General features: G+C 41.4%; 1 protein-coding gene across 2 annotated transcripts in view; it reads left to right on the forward strand.

Annotated features, from left to right (window-relative positions):
• The first annotated feature begins 1,923 nt into the window (after positions 1–1,923).
• The window catches only part of coro2aa (coronin 2Aa), a 32,608-nt gene continuing 19,334 nt past the window's right edge, over positions 1,924–15,197 (forward strand). For both annotated transcript variants that reach the window (XM_058639619.1, XM_058639618.1), the window contains exon 1: positions 1,924–2,221. Coding sequence is in view for 1 of the 2 variants with exons in the window: in XM_058639618.1 (XP_058495601.1) it covers positions 2,207–2,221 (15 nt within the window). In the remaining variant the exon portion in view is untranslated. The remainder of the gene's footprint in view (positions 2,222–15,197) is intronic.

The raw sequence follows: 15,197 nt of genomic DNA on the forward strand, positions 1-15,197 counted from the left end.
ACTCCAGACAACTTCAATTATTCAACCGCTCTGAGCCTCTGGCCAACGAGGATGACACAGCTCTCACTTTGGTTTTAGGTGAACTGCTCCCTAAAATGAGATGGAGACTGTGTCAAAAAATTAAATATGAGTTGATCTTCCTTTATTCTTCAAAGGGGTGATTGTACTTAATGAGATGAGACTTAATGAGATTTATTAATTAATATGCAACATAACAATTCAATTCTACAGAAAACCATAGAAAAACATGGGTTTCATCTATGGAATTTGGTGTATTTCAATAAACTAATGTAGCGCCACCATCTGCAGATGAAAACCATGTAAGACACAAAATGTTCTTCTTGTTATTGCGGAAACAATTTTTTTTCCATTTAGATTCTTAAACGCACCCAAAAACCACTAATGCAGCCAGACCACTTGAGTCCTCTTTGCTACTGACGTCAGGAAAACTGTCATCTCTGTCATGGAACTTCTTGTAATGGCTGAGTTTTAACACCAGGGGGCGACACACTCTCAAATAAAGTTATGGAAGTTATGGTTTGTTGTTTGTTTTAAAGATACCTAGAAACTAAAGGTCAGTTGTGTCTGTGCGTGGAATCCAGGACAAGGTGTTCACAGAAACACACTCTGTGAAACTTCTTGCTTTAGCCGTCATGGTTAGAATAAATGAGGACAACAAGCACTCAACAAACACTTGACACCATATATAAGTAATAAGTGATAATACTAATACACTTTATTTATATAATCAAAAAATAAATAAATACATATTTTACATGATTTTCTTTTCTTTATATGATTATCCGTTGTCTCGACTACTATAGGCTTCAGATTAATGTACATGATGTGAGATTTTTCTGTTTTACATATAAATTTTTTTACAAACATGAAACTTTTTGTGGATTAGCAAATCAATTGACATTTCAGTCCACTAGATGGAGCCAATTGCTCACTCTCACTGGAGCTGTGATTTTGATTATATATGATTTCACAAATACTCCTGGTGTATTTTATAACAACGTGATAATATTGTATCGTGGTGTCTCTGGCGAGTCCCAGCCCGAGTTCACCTGTTCAAAAACAATATGACGTGTTACAGAAATCTACAAATCCTACACTTCTTTGGGCATTTTTCTTTTTCTTGAGCACAGATTCTTCTTTCTTCTTTTTTGTTTGTATTATGTTCACATGTCTGAGAAATTAAGCCTGACTTCATTTATTCATAAACTGGGTCGCACGCAACACAAGGTACATCCATTTATTTACATTTAAGTTAATTAGTTTACAACCAACTTTGATTCAAAAACAAAAGGCATTTTTTTCCATAGTTTAATATTATACACAGTGCTTAACAAATGTACAGACCACAATGATCAGTTTCTGTAATAATTAATACACCAGTATGTCGATGCGCTTTAACCAAGATGATATTTTTAATTAACTATATATACTGAAGAGGTGTGTGCGCATCATCCTCAATATATGTCATCGCAACATCATGATGGATTATGAAGATACAATTTTTCATTTCTAATCTCTAAACAGTTAATCCCCCCCCCGACCAGTCTAGAAGTTCACTCGCCCCCCAGGTCATTTGGACTTTGAAGCCCCTGCAATAAATTAAAATGTAGACACTTGTAATTAAAGCTTATATATTATTAAATGTCCAAATGATATGTAAATGTGATACATATAAGCACATATATTATTCTAATTATTATTATTATTATTATAATAAATAAATGTTCACTGTTGCTCAGTTTGGACCAGTTTTCATTATAGTTTTAAAATAAGTTGAGGGCCGCAGGACATAGGCTGGGGGGAGGCATGTGGCCCGCGGGCCGCCAGTTTGACACCCCTTGCTTTAAACCAACCTGGTTGCCACGCCCCTCCCTCCTCCCTCTCTTCCTCCTCCCTGGACGCGTCCTCTCATCCCTTCCTCCTGTTCGGTGCTCGGGGAGGATGACTGTCCTTCGTCGTTGAGCTTCTCCCCGCGTTTATTTACTTTCTGTTGTCCTCTCAAGGTCAGCGCGAGCGTCATGACTTTTTAATAACCACCGCCACAACTCGTCCCTGTCAACTGAAGTCTTCCTCCTCCTCCTCCTCCTCCTCCGGGGCCACTGCTGCCGCCGCCGCCGCCGCCGCCGCTGTGTCCTCCTCTCCGGTGGAAACCATCACCGCCACCTGCCGACGCCTTCCGCGCCATATGACCGTCTCAAAGGTGAGCTCACTCCCGCCTCACTCAACTCCTGCTCCTCACTTTTTGGCCGCCTGCTCCTCCTCCTCCTCCTCCTCCTCCTCCTCCTCCAGCAGCTCTGCTGCAGCTTGTCCCGGGAATAGTTGAGTTAAATTCAGGTTGTGGTAAAACTGGATGAGAACTGTGAGGCTGTGAGCTGCAGCTCTGTCATCCTCCTCCTGCTCCTCCTGCTGCTGCTGCTCCTGCTCCTCCTGCTCCTGCTGGTCTCTGTGTGTGTGTGTGTGTGTGTGTGTGTTTGTGATTTCATGCCACAAATCGAGCACAGATTATGTTGAAACTCCTGCATGTGATTATGTGATTATGTGCACAGCTGCTCAACATAACCTGCTGTACATTTGTGTAAGTTCAGAGGAAAGTGGACACAAACGTGGGCTTCATGTGAGTGTTTATTCCATTGTTGTTTTGGCTTTAAAGTGATTAGGACAAAGAAAAGAACATGAGAAGAGCACAGATTATTTGAGTTTTAACTTTGCAGACATGTCAACTGATTACAATCTATTTTGTTGTATTTAATAACTTCTTCATTTGCATAACTTCAGAGGAAAGGAAGTAAAATGCAAACACCTGGGTTACAGTGACTAATGATTGCATTATTCTTATAATATACCAGTGCAGTTCACTACAATTTCTATATACAATATCTTATTTGCTCCCTGAGGTGACAAAAAGATAGTTGGATTAATAATAATTTCAGATTATAACATTAAAAATGAATTTTCCTTTTTTCATATCTGAGTAAAAATATTGACCTACATCCTTTATGAACCCCTGGCAGTGTATACTCAGGTGCCAGTTTATTAGGTACACTTATCTAAACTGCTGTTTTTGAGTGTATGATCACTCTGGAGATGGTAGTTAGTGAGTAGTTAGAGTTGAGCTTGTTCCGTGAGGTCGGAGGTGAACCTACTGTATTGTAAATCCATTGTGAATGAAAAGTTGTTCAAATGAATTGAGTTTACAGTCATATGTGTGATATAGAAAGTCATTGAATCTCCAAAATTGCTCTGTATTTCTGCTTGTTATTGAAAAACAGTTTCAGTGGTTTCAGTTTGCATCTTTAACACTTTTCCTGTCGTGACCTTATTCCCACAAACATTGATGTCATCTTCAGTAACTCTGGATAAAGTGCTTTCCTGTGCTTGTCTTCACAGCAGATAATGATGAGGACAGTCGATGTGCTTTGGCGTCGATCATATTTCTACTGGAAATAAATGCAAATGAATGAATGAATGAATGAATGAAAACGTTTTGTGATCACAGATCTTTGTCCTGAGCTGAATCTCTTCATCTTTGAAACTCTGTAGCAACATTGACGCGTGTTTAATTGTTTTTATCGTCAGACTCTTTGAGCTTTTTTTTTAAATGTACAAAAAAAATACATTTAAAACACCAATTACATCGACAACAGCATAACTGATGCTAAAGCCAAAGTGTTGGATCACTTTAAGTATCACTGTCATCCACTTAATGAGTGAACTCCTGCCAACACGTTAGGAAACCAAGAGTGCAGGAGCGATACGACACACTGTGATGCGTTCAGGAACCGTTGTTTTTGTGTGTAAATCTGCTGTGCACTTTCATGTCCGCTCATAAAGCCTGACCTGTGTCTCTGGCATGTTCTGTTAACACATACCTGAGATCGTAGCGCTCTGTCCAACCTGTGACCTGCACAGTTTACTATGAAGAAGCACAGAGTTGGGATTGTTTTTGAATGACTTTGTGACTTCAGTGCTGCTCACAGCCGTCACACTCTGCACTTGAGCAAGTGCATGGTAGAAATATCCTTCTGGTAATCTAGTTGTGACTCGTGTTCTGGAGAAACTTTATGATTGATGAACTCAGAGGCTTTTTATTTATTGTACTTTGAACTGCTGGTGTGATCATGTCATCTAATAAAAGACAATAATGAAACTAAGGAAAGACAGGACTTTGGACGATTAAGGAAACAATCTTCAGATCACATGATCTTAAAATAAGTGAATATGTTGGGTGATACCTGATCCTGGGCCTCACAACAGTTGCTCTCGTTGACCTTGAGGTGAGATTGTTTATCGCGGGGAAACAAAAATATCTGAAGACATCATCTCACGATACTGAAGTATGTTAACATTACTGCTGTGCGGCGCTTATCTGCAGAATGTGTCGAGTCGGTGGCATCTTTTTCTTCTTCTTTTGATCAGTACGTGAGCTAATACACACTGAGGTGAAGAAACCAGCAGAAGGTTAACTGTAAATCATTTTAGACATAATTATTGTGCCACAAATGGACTCCATTCCTTATCTTGTGGTTGAAAGGTTGCGTCTGCTTCAAAATGAGGATGGTATGTGACAGAGTATGGCCCAACGCGTGGTTCTGGTTCCATGAAACGCCCGCACACGGCCAGAACCACCAGTCAAACTGAGTTTGTCAGCTTCTTGTTCCGCCTCACACTCACAAAGGTGACGGATACCAAACTCTCTGGTCTTTTTTAAATGACAGACTTTCACTCCGCTGGTGCTGGTGCTTGTTACCAGCACATGAACGCTCTCAACCGTCTCACACACACACACACACACACACACACACACACACACACACACATGCTGAGCAACAACGTGTTGCTTTTAGTTTCCGTTGCATCGTAGGCATCAGTGTGTTGAAGAATTAAGAATGAGTCATTTTTGCTCACACATCAGTTAGTGACAGTGAATTTGTCCTGTGCATTTAATAGAGTGGTGAATCTCCCGTCCCAGGATTGGACCGGCAACCTTCCAGTTACGAGCCCAGTTCCTTTCCTCTAGGGCAGCCCGTGGCCAAGAGGAAAGACGAAGATGATGATGATGATATAACAATAATAAAGAAAACAAATGCTGACCCTAACCCTAACCCTCACAGAACCGAGGGCAGACGTTCCACCGTCTCCTCAAACCTCACACTGATGAACTGAATGTTGTCAGTGAAGTAAATGCAAATAAAGATGATATCAGTCATTAAGTAACAAAGAAACAGCCTGAAGGTGAATGAGATGGTGTCACACTGTTGCTTTACAGAAACAAAGGTCTGTGCCTTGAAGCTGTTGGTGGGGAGCAGAGATGTTTGAGATGTTTGACGCCTCATACATGTTTAAACCCTCAGAACAAAGACCCCGGGAGCCTTAAGTCTGTGACTCCACCACCACTCACTCCCCCTGTGGTTCAGCCTTCACTGAACCCTCCACGCACGACACCACCAAGGTGACTTCATGATGCATTTAATCCCACCGGTCACTGTTCACCTCTGACTCGCTTTCCTCTCGGAAGTTTACAGATATAAAATGTACTAAAGGAAAACTAAAATCTAGTGCTTTCATGACGATTCTCTTTAAAGAACTGTTTATTATTTATTGAGTAAAGAAGGCAACAGTCGCCATCATTGCCCAACACCGGCAGTTCCTCTAATGCAGCTGAAGTGAAACCACTTAATGTAGTTGACAGATTTCAGCAGTTTGAAAGTACTTTATTAAAGGTTTAAATTCATTAAGAGTAGAATAACATTAGATATTCAGACAAAGCTCTGAGGCTATGGTGGCTGTAAACAATGCTTATTTTCCTTGTTTATTGATGGATTCATTTCATTGGTTAACCTGAGGTTAATATCGCTGATATCACACTGATATCCCCAACGTTAAGCTCACATATTTAACTTGATTGTTTTGTGCTACAGACATTCTTTTATTGATTGGTTCCTCTTTCGTTAACATGTTCCTCATCTGTTGTTTTGCAACAATTTGCATTTGGGCTGTGCATATTCATTTAGTTGACACTCTCTTTTTAAGCAGACATTTGTTTCCTTCCAGTTTAATCACAGTTTAAAGTTTAAAACATTGCTTATCTTCTAAAACTCATCATTTGTCCATTTAAGGTCCAATGAACTGATGAATGAGTTTAAGTAGTGGTGTTTTTGTCATTTGGTGCTTGATGCACTCACGTCCTGTTCACAAACAGCTTCAAATCTGTCATGTGTAAGTGCAGCGGCTTTAGGTCCCAATCTGCCGGTGCTTGTTAGGGATGACGACTGCACTCGTCCTGACAACGGTTCTGAAATCCTAAAATGCTCTTATGTAAGTGTAGAGTCTGCGTGTGACTGTTATTGTCAGGTACAGCAGTGAGCGGTGAGCGGTGAACGACCACCGTCGTCCTCTCACAAACCTGCCGCTGCAGGGCTCGGTCATTTCCACAGTCAAGCATAATGACTTTTTAAACAATGGCTTCAAAAGGCCTGTTTGTATTTCCAGTCCGCGCCCCACACGTTACGTCACCCTCAGATCAGCTGTGGCAGATTGCACGTTTCTGACATGACAGCTGTTCCACTGTTTGAGGATTATCTGGTGTTGCTCCCACGTGTGTCACACGGGGAGAGGATTACTTTGAAAAGAGAGAGAGAGTGAGTCTGGGTATCTGTGCAATGACAAAGTGAAGCTCTGTGTCAGGACGTGGGGTGAATGTGTGAAAAAAGTCACACTGCTGGTTAGTTGTTAAAGGTCCTGTGTGCAACATTTATTGATTTTTTTTGACTATATAAGTGAACCATTGCTTTGAAACAATTCATAATAATCTTAAAATAAAACAGCATTGTGCAGGCCCTTGCACCTGCTGCCCTTGCCCTTGTTCTCATGTTACCTTACATGTCAAGTTTTGTGCAGATCATTCTATATACAGCAAAGTTACTGGCCACTTCCTGTTTATGGCCAAACTGTGGCAAAATGGCCGACTTCCAGTTGGGTCAAGGTCATGTTCATAGACACGTTCAAGGTCGGCCTCTTGTGTTACTTATGAAGTTTCAAGCCAGTCCGTCAATGTTCGGCAGAGTTGCAGGGCACTTCCTGTTTTGTGGCGAATGGACGAAAATTCGCCAAATTCACTCTGGTTGCCGTGGCGACGCCCTTTTGAATCTGCAAGACGTTGTGATAACTTTCAACTTTGATGTGTCTCGTACAAATTGATGCTTTGGGTTTTATGTTGTTGCGATTGTCGTCCTCAGACCAGTTTGTTTATTTACCAAACATGGACGCCAAATTCAAAATGGCCGACTTCCTGTTGAGTTGAGGCCATGGTCCAGATGGACTTTTTTGTTCATCTCGGGCTGTGACAGGTCTCTGCCAAGTTTTGTGAAATTTGGTGAAACTTAGTTTAGGCTTTTCCCTACCGGGTTTTACCTTTGAGGGCGCTACTGATCCATTTTACACCACTTTTATGTATTTTACTTATTTTATAAAACATTTTGCCAGCTCTGATTTGCGTGGCAATTTTGTCCTTTTTATTTTTACCGTTTAGTACCTCGTAAACACGGAATTCTAGGGAATTCAATCTGTCCTCGCTTCACTGTGTGAGTGCTCGGGCTCTAATAAGCCTTTACTTAAGTTAAGGGTCAGTCAAAGCAGTCAGACCTCGCTTTTCACATGTTTTACATTATGTGTCCGAAGAACAACAGAATAAAAAGATGAAAAGGATGAATGTACACATTGTAGTAATGAAAGTGCGTCTTGATTGTGAGGCAGATGGTTCAGTGGAGTCTGGTTCATTATTCATGAAGAGAAGTAGCTTGTGTTCTCCACTCATGTTTGCTCACCATATTGATTGCTTGAGCCGCTAATGGCGGCGAAACATGCTGTCAGAGCAAATGTACGTTCGCTCTGTGACGAGGGAAGTGTGTACATTTGTTTATTGGACCTGACAAGCGTTTCCTTTCTAATGCTGCCACATGGATTTACAGGAACTTTGAGCAGAGCACTTAAACCTGAAAACAGTGCAGGGGTTCAAAACAGCTGGTGATGGTGGTCTGCCACTCTTGATGCACACTGCAAAATATCTATAAATGACATTAGAGCTGAAACAATTCATCGATTAATCGATTTCGAAATGAATCTACAACTATTTTGATAATCGATTAATCGGTTCATGATTTTCATGATTTTTTTCATGATTAAAACAAGATTTCCGACTCTTTTTAGCTTCTTAAATGTGAATATTTTCTTCATTTCTTTGCCCTGGATAACAAAGAAATCATTAAAAGTCAAGAATTTTTTTTGTGGACAAAACAAGACATTTGAGAACATCATCATTTCCAGGTTTGACGAACACTGATAAACATTTATTAAGGTTTTCTGATATTTTATGGACCAAACGATTCATCGATCAATCGAGAAACTAATCGTCAGATTCATCGATTATGAACATAATCGTTAGTTGCAGCTCTAAATGTCATTGTGTGATGATGTTGATGGTACATCACGGTGACTGTCACCCTTTTCCACCTATGGTCCCAGCTCGCCTCGGCACGGCACTGCAAAAATAGTACATACTCAATGTGGGCGGAGTCAACACAGCACGGCTGCATGAAACCGCCGTGCATGACCAGAGCACAGACTCTGTCTGACACAGTCACTGAGCTGAAACACAGCGGCAGGTCGCCATCAGCAGTGCTGTCACTAAATACACCAGACTCCTCTGTTAGATATTGAGATTTTAGACATTTCCCTGGTAATTGTTGGAGATGAACCCACTTTTTAAAGATTGTTAAGTCAGGGGCAAAAAACAAGCAGGAAACAGCATTACAGAGGCTGTTTAATAGACTTACTCAACACATTTTTATAAAATGACTGTGTAACAATACTGCTGTCAAAAATGACTACTCACATGCACATTTGACATCCTTACACACTTAAAATGAAAAATATATTTAAACTTGGAAGAAGGGAATAATGAAAATGTGTTTTAAAGGGTGGCCCTCATCTCTGAGGTCTGCTTGTGCACGTCCATGCCAGGGTGTGTCACGTCTCACCCACTATCTGCTGTGGGGCAGTTGTGACTCAGAAGGTCGCGCAGGTCGTCTTCTAAACTTCACCCAGTGACTCAGCTCCTAATGCCAATGTGTCCCAGGGCGAAACACTTAATCCCTTTGTTTTCTCCTGGTGACTTTATTTTGAACATGTAAACTAAAACCATGTATATGAGAGCGTGTACATAAATAGAGACCAAAGAAACAACACAGGTGAAACACATGTGAAACACCTGTGTTTCACATGTGAAACACATGTGAAACACAGGTGAAAGACATGTGAAACACAGGTGGAACACAGGTGGAACACAGGTGAAACACAGGCGAAACACAGGCGAAACACAGGCGGAACACAGGCGAAACACAGGCGAAACACAGGTGAAACACATGTGAAACACATGTGGAACACAGGTGAAACACAGGTGAAACACAGGTGAAACACATGTGAAACACAGGTGAAACACAGGTGAAACACATGTGAAACACATGTGGAACACAGGTGGAACACAGGTGAAACACATGTGAAACACAGGTGAAACACAGGTGAAACACAGGTGAAACACAGGTGAAACACATGTGAAACACAGGTGAAACACAGGTGTTCTTCTGAACACTGCCTAAACAAAGCTTTATCACTAACCTTAACCAATTCCTCAGAAATGAGGTTCTGCCTCATTAGGACTAGGTTTTGGTCTCCACGAGGACCCGTGGTCTACTCACAACTGAAGTGTATTTTTCATGGAGTGAGTGAGCTGCAGACTATCATAACACATTAATGCAGTTAGCTAATGGGCATTATCTGATTAGTGGCCTCCTTTGGCCTGAGTGTGCACGGACGCAGCAGCAGCAGCAGCAGCAGCAGCAGAACAGTGAGCAGCAGCAGCAGCAGCAGAACAGTGAGCAGCAGCAGCAGCAGCAGCAGAACAGTGAGCAGCAGCAGCAGCAGCAGAACAGTGAGCAGCAGCAGCAGCAGCACAGTGAGCAGCAGCAGCAGCAGAACAGTGAGCAGCAGCAGAACATTGAGCAGCAGCAGCAGAACAGTGAGCAGCAGCAGCAGCAGCAGCAGCACAGTGAGCAGCAGCAGCAGCACAGTGAGCAGCAGCAGCAGCAGCAGCAGCAGCAGCAGCAGAAGAACAGTGAGCAGCAGCAGCAGCACAGTGAGCAGCAGCAGTCTGTATACACACGTAGAGTATAAAGGCGAGATAATACCCTGGAGTGAGATGAAGTGAAACTCACCTTGGCTACAGTTACTATGGTTAGGATGTTTCAAGGATTGCTGTGACTAGTTTCTGTCTTCTCTGGGACAAGGTCATCGTCTTTGCTCCATAATCCATCATTCTTCAGCCATTTTGTCATTTATCATGTACTGAAGGTAAATTCTGGAACAAAAAGAAGCTCATTTTACATAATCATCTAATTTTAGAACATCAAACCGTATCCGCCCCTTCCCTGTGTCCTTTGATGGTGAATATTTATTAGAACCGTGTTGGAGCTTTGAGCTTTTTTTTCCCTTCTGTCTGAACATAAGCTTTGATTTTGCTGTGATTAACACAACAAAAGCTCTTCTCACTCCAACACCAAACACTCTTCACCTAAACTGTGACATGATTCCTAATCAGTACGACACAGTTGTTAGTTAGTGAGAGATTATTAACCGTGCTCTAATGAAAGCTTGCTAAACGTCCACCTCCTGAGACGTGAGCCAAGGTTTAAGCAGCGGTGTGCACAGACATTTGGAAGGGCAGGGGGCGGGGACATCCTTTACAACACCGAGATTATCTATACAGCACTGAACATGATTTCCTCTCAGGACACTGTCATGTGGGGACAGTAGGGAACTTTGATTGGATGGACCCACAGGAAACAAAGTTGCTCAGCTAGGAATCGATTCCCATCTCCGCCAGTCTACATGCAGATGTGTCTGCATGTAGACTGCACACTTAACCCCACGTTGCTCCAGCGTGTGAATGGATATGAAAGATGAGTGATCGATGCACTGTATGAAAATGGGTGAATAACAAAACTGTAAAGCAGCTTTGAGTCGTCATCAAGAGTAGAAAAGTGCGACGTAAACTCGAGCTCCAACTAACGATTATTTACATAATCGATAAATCTGCCGATTATTTTCTCAATTAATCGTTTGGTCCATAAAATATCAGAGAGTCTTAAAAAATGTTGATCGGTGTTCGTCAAACCTGGAAATGATGATGTTCTCAATGTTTTGTCCACAAAGTAAAATGATGAACTTTGTAGCAACGAAATGAAGAAAATCCTCACATTTAAGAAGCTTAAACAATTGGAAATGGAAAAAAGCTTTGAACCGATTAATCGATTATCAAAATAGTTGTCGATTAATAAACTTGTTTCAGCTCTAATGTAAATACAGACCATTTACAGGGAACTGCATCACTTTGCTCCACTGGAAACAATGAGTTTTTATTCTGCTTTAGAGGCATGTGGTCTTTTCCACTAAACAGTTCTAGCACGGCTCGGCTTGACTCGGCTCGACTGCACTCGTGGTTGTCCATGACTATAGTACCTCTTTAATGTGGAGGCGGTGCTCGTAGCATGACGTCACTGCAGTGCTACACGACACAAACAGAGACTCCGACACTGTCTGACGGCTGAACAGTTTGTGGCTCACTATCTCCGGCTTTCCACGGTGCTGTCACTAAATACACCAGACTCCAGATTGAGAGTTTAGACATTTCCTTGCTAAATGTTGGAGATGAACACGTGTGATCAGGATCAGGATCAGGAAGTCTTTTTAACTGACCTACAGTTCGCCATTGATCGGTTTCAACAGCTGTTTCCTCAGCTCTCTCTTGACCAGACAAGATGCTCATTGGCCCCCTGGTCATCTGAGTTTAACACCAGTGACCCAGCATGACTTGAGTCTGGAGCCTCTTGTAGTAAATCAATAAGGTCATTGATTCCAGCTTATCAGACCAAGTCAGTATTTGTACGTGTTCTTTTCAGAGCGATTACATTCCTTGTGTCTTAAATCATCGTAGTAAAAGACTGCATGTGAGAGCGGTGCACACGGTGGACTGACTGACTGTACAGCAGAGTCTCACTCTCTTGATGAAACCTTCTGGAGGTCCACGTTATGGACCAAAGAAAAAACAGAAACCTTTGTGTGTTTGGCAGAGTGCTGTCTCTTTGACATGAATCCAGATGTTTGTTTCTTTGCCACTGCCAACGTTGATGTAAGCAGGAATGTAAGGCTGTGATTTCACTGCATGGGAATGGTTTCATGGCTGTGTTGGTGCAGATATTGGGCATGAAAGAATGAGGTGTGCTGCACGGGCGTGTTGACTGGGGGGTGAGATCACCGTCACAGCATGTTCTGTGCTCGTCCATATCCCCGCTCTTTATTTCACAACAGTGAATGACTTATCAAATACTTAGTTTCCTACCATCACGCTCTGTCTCTTGATTGAATGGATAACAACCAGACTGTCCACATGCTCACAAGTCAATATATCCATACTTGTCATCAGCCTCAGTCCAACTTCTGTTCCAATTCTAAAGTACGCGAGCAGCGACGGCGGTTCTCGCTCCGCCCGTTTTACCAAGTTAGCATCGCGTGGTGACTTGAGCGTACTTGGGAAAGCCATGTATCCCAGAATGCATTTCGGGGGAACGCAAATACACAAATAGTTGCCTCTGTCCTGGAACAAAGTTTTAACATCATTTGAGACGAGAAATTAGTCATTTAGAATTCAAACATGTGGTTTGTGTTTTAAGATCTGACGTATTTATAGTTTGGCTATAGTTATAGGTGATAAGCTCCGCCTCTGCGGACGCTCGTGGCTCACAGTGCAGCGCAGAGCAGCGTTACCTCGACCTGTCCTGATGACATAATGACGTCTCTGTCATTATTGTTATTTAGATGCTTGGTGTGATCCATAGATTTGTTGTTGACGTGTTATTTTGTTTTTAATGTAAATGTTTTGACCTGACAGTTTGAAAGTTTGTATATTAGTAATGTTTTATTTATTTTAACTTTTTAGATTTATATTAAAGTCGCACAGTCATTGTATATTTATTTAAATATAATATGTACATATATGTATGTATATATATATATATATACATACATATATGTAGGTATATATGTATATACATATATATATATATATATATATACATACATATATCTATGTATTTATATACTACTCACCACTTCTGTAATATATCTATTTTCCACATGGTACTGTATATTTTAATAAAAGGAAAATAAGTAAAGGAAGTTAAATATTTATTAAAAGTATTTCATATGTTCATTTATCAACACTGTAGGTGGCAGTAATGAGGCTTAAGCACTCGGCGCCATTCAAACAGTAGAAAAAGGAAGAAGTATCTTTTCCAATTAAAGAATCATACTTGTGTACTCCGTACTTGGCGAGTATGTACTCCAGTCGTACGAGAAGTACTTGAGTATTGAGAAAGGGCCAGAGGTTGCTTTGGGTTTTCTGTGCAACACAGAAGCTGCAAACAGAGTTGCGTAGTCTACATATTTAGACGAGTGCAGACAGAGATTTATCTCTCAGTGATTTTATCAGTGTCTTAGTCACACCTCGGCCTGTTCAGACACTCAGTCTAATGATCTCACCTGAAACTCCTGTTGTTTCTTCTTTTTCATCCTGGGCTTGTTCTCACAGGTTGAAGTTCTCAAGTAACTTTAGTATAACTTTAGTATACTGTAGTATTTTCAAGTGTCTTTTGACCAAATGGCACAAGAGCTTATACCATATTTTCTATTTTGTTTTATTTAACCTTTATTTAACCAGATAAAACCCATGGAAATCTCTTTTCCTGCAGTTTAGGTGACAGGTCACAAACAATAATTGTACACAGGCTCTTTTTAATGGTTTCTCATCATCTGTGTCATAAGAAGAGATGTAACATAAAGTTCACAGTGATGTTCAGAGTGTTCAAAGAGTCCAAGCTTCATCACCATCGTCACGTGAAGAAATCAGAAAAGTTCCTCATACTAAAGGTTTTCTTGATTTGAGAAAGAAGCAGGTTTTATTTCTTTCTGTCGTACAAGTCACGCTTTACCCTGCGTTTAGTCACCAGTTTGACAAGTATGTGATATAAAGGAGAGATAAAAATCAACAAGTAAACCCACATCCTTACATTTGAAACATTTAAATATGCTTCAGATTTAGGTTTTTGTTTATTTGGACTAAGGTTGATTTAGTTTCTTCCAACACACACCTAACCAATCAGAAATGTGATTTTGAGGATGTGACATTAAAAATATTAATAGTGTGGAAGCAGAGAGTGGCCATGATCACCACTACATTACTTCAGTAATCAGTGGTGTTCACTAGCAGGTGGTTGATGTTTAAAGTATTAACTTTGTATTTTCATAACAGTTGCATTTACCTTTTTGTTCCAGCAAAAATCATTTATCCCTAAATATTTGAGTCCTTCTGTCTTATGCTGTGACATAAATGACTGTTAACGCATTGTGAATGGTTTCCTTGTTCCTGAGTGTTCCTGAGTGTTCCTGAGTGTTCTGTGAGGCGACGTCTGGTCTGTGTGGTCTGTGCACAGGTGTTCGTCCACATTTGCACCAGCAAACAACAACAGCATGAGCGTAGAGCATGCAAATACATAATCATTTGACCCTCCCTGTGTTTGCTGCTGTGCATGTGACAGGCTTCTGCACACAATGGTCGAGCTGACCTTTTCAGAAATCCACTACACCTGTTGAGTTAAGTGTCTGCTTAAAGGAGACTTCCTCTTCACTGTTTGAAGCCCAAAGAGAAAGCAGTTCAAACCTCACAACACCAGTTAAAGCAACACACACTGGATTGCACTTGGCACAGAAAGCAGGTGTTTTGGAGTCAAAACACAGTCAGACGGATAATCAGCAATGACAACGTGAGGAAGGGAAGGTCACCGCGTCTGTGCACTGTCAAAGGCTTTGGACTATATTCTCTCGCAGCAGCAGCAGCAGCAGCAGCAGCAGCAGCAGCAGCAGCAGCAGCAGCAGCAGCAGCAGCAGCAGCAGCAGCAGCAGCAGCAGCAGCAGCAGCAGCAGCAGCAGCAGCAGCAGCAGCAGCAGCAGCAGCAGCAGCTGGCTATTTGTCTGTGGCTGTGTGATCTGTGATTAGAGAGCAAGACTCT

This window comes from Solea solea, chromosome 10 (assembly GCF_958295425.1).
Source record: "Solea solea chromosome 10, fSolSol10.1, whole genome shotgun sequence".
Taxonomy (NCBI): Eukaryota; Metazoa; Chordata; class Actinopteri; order Pleuronectiformes; family Soleidae; genus Solea; species Solea solea.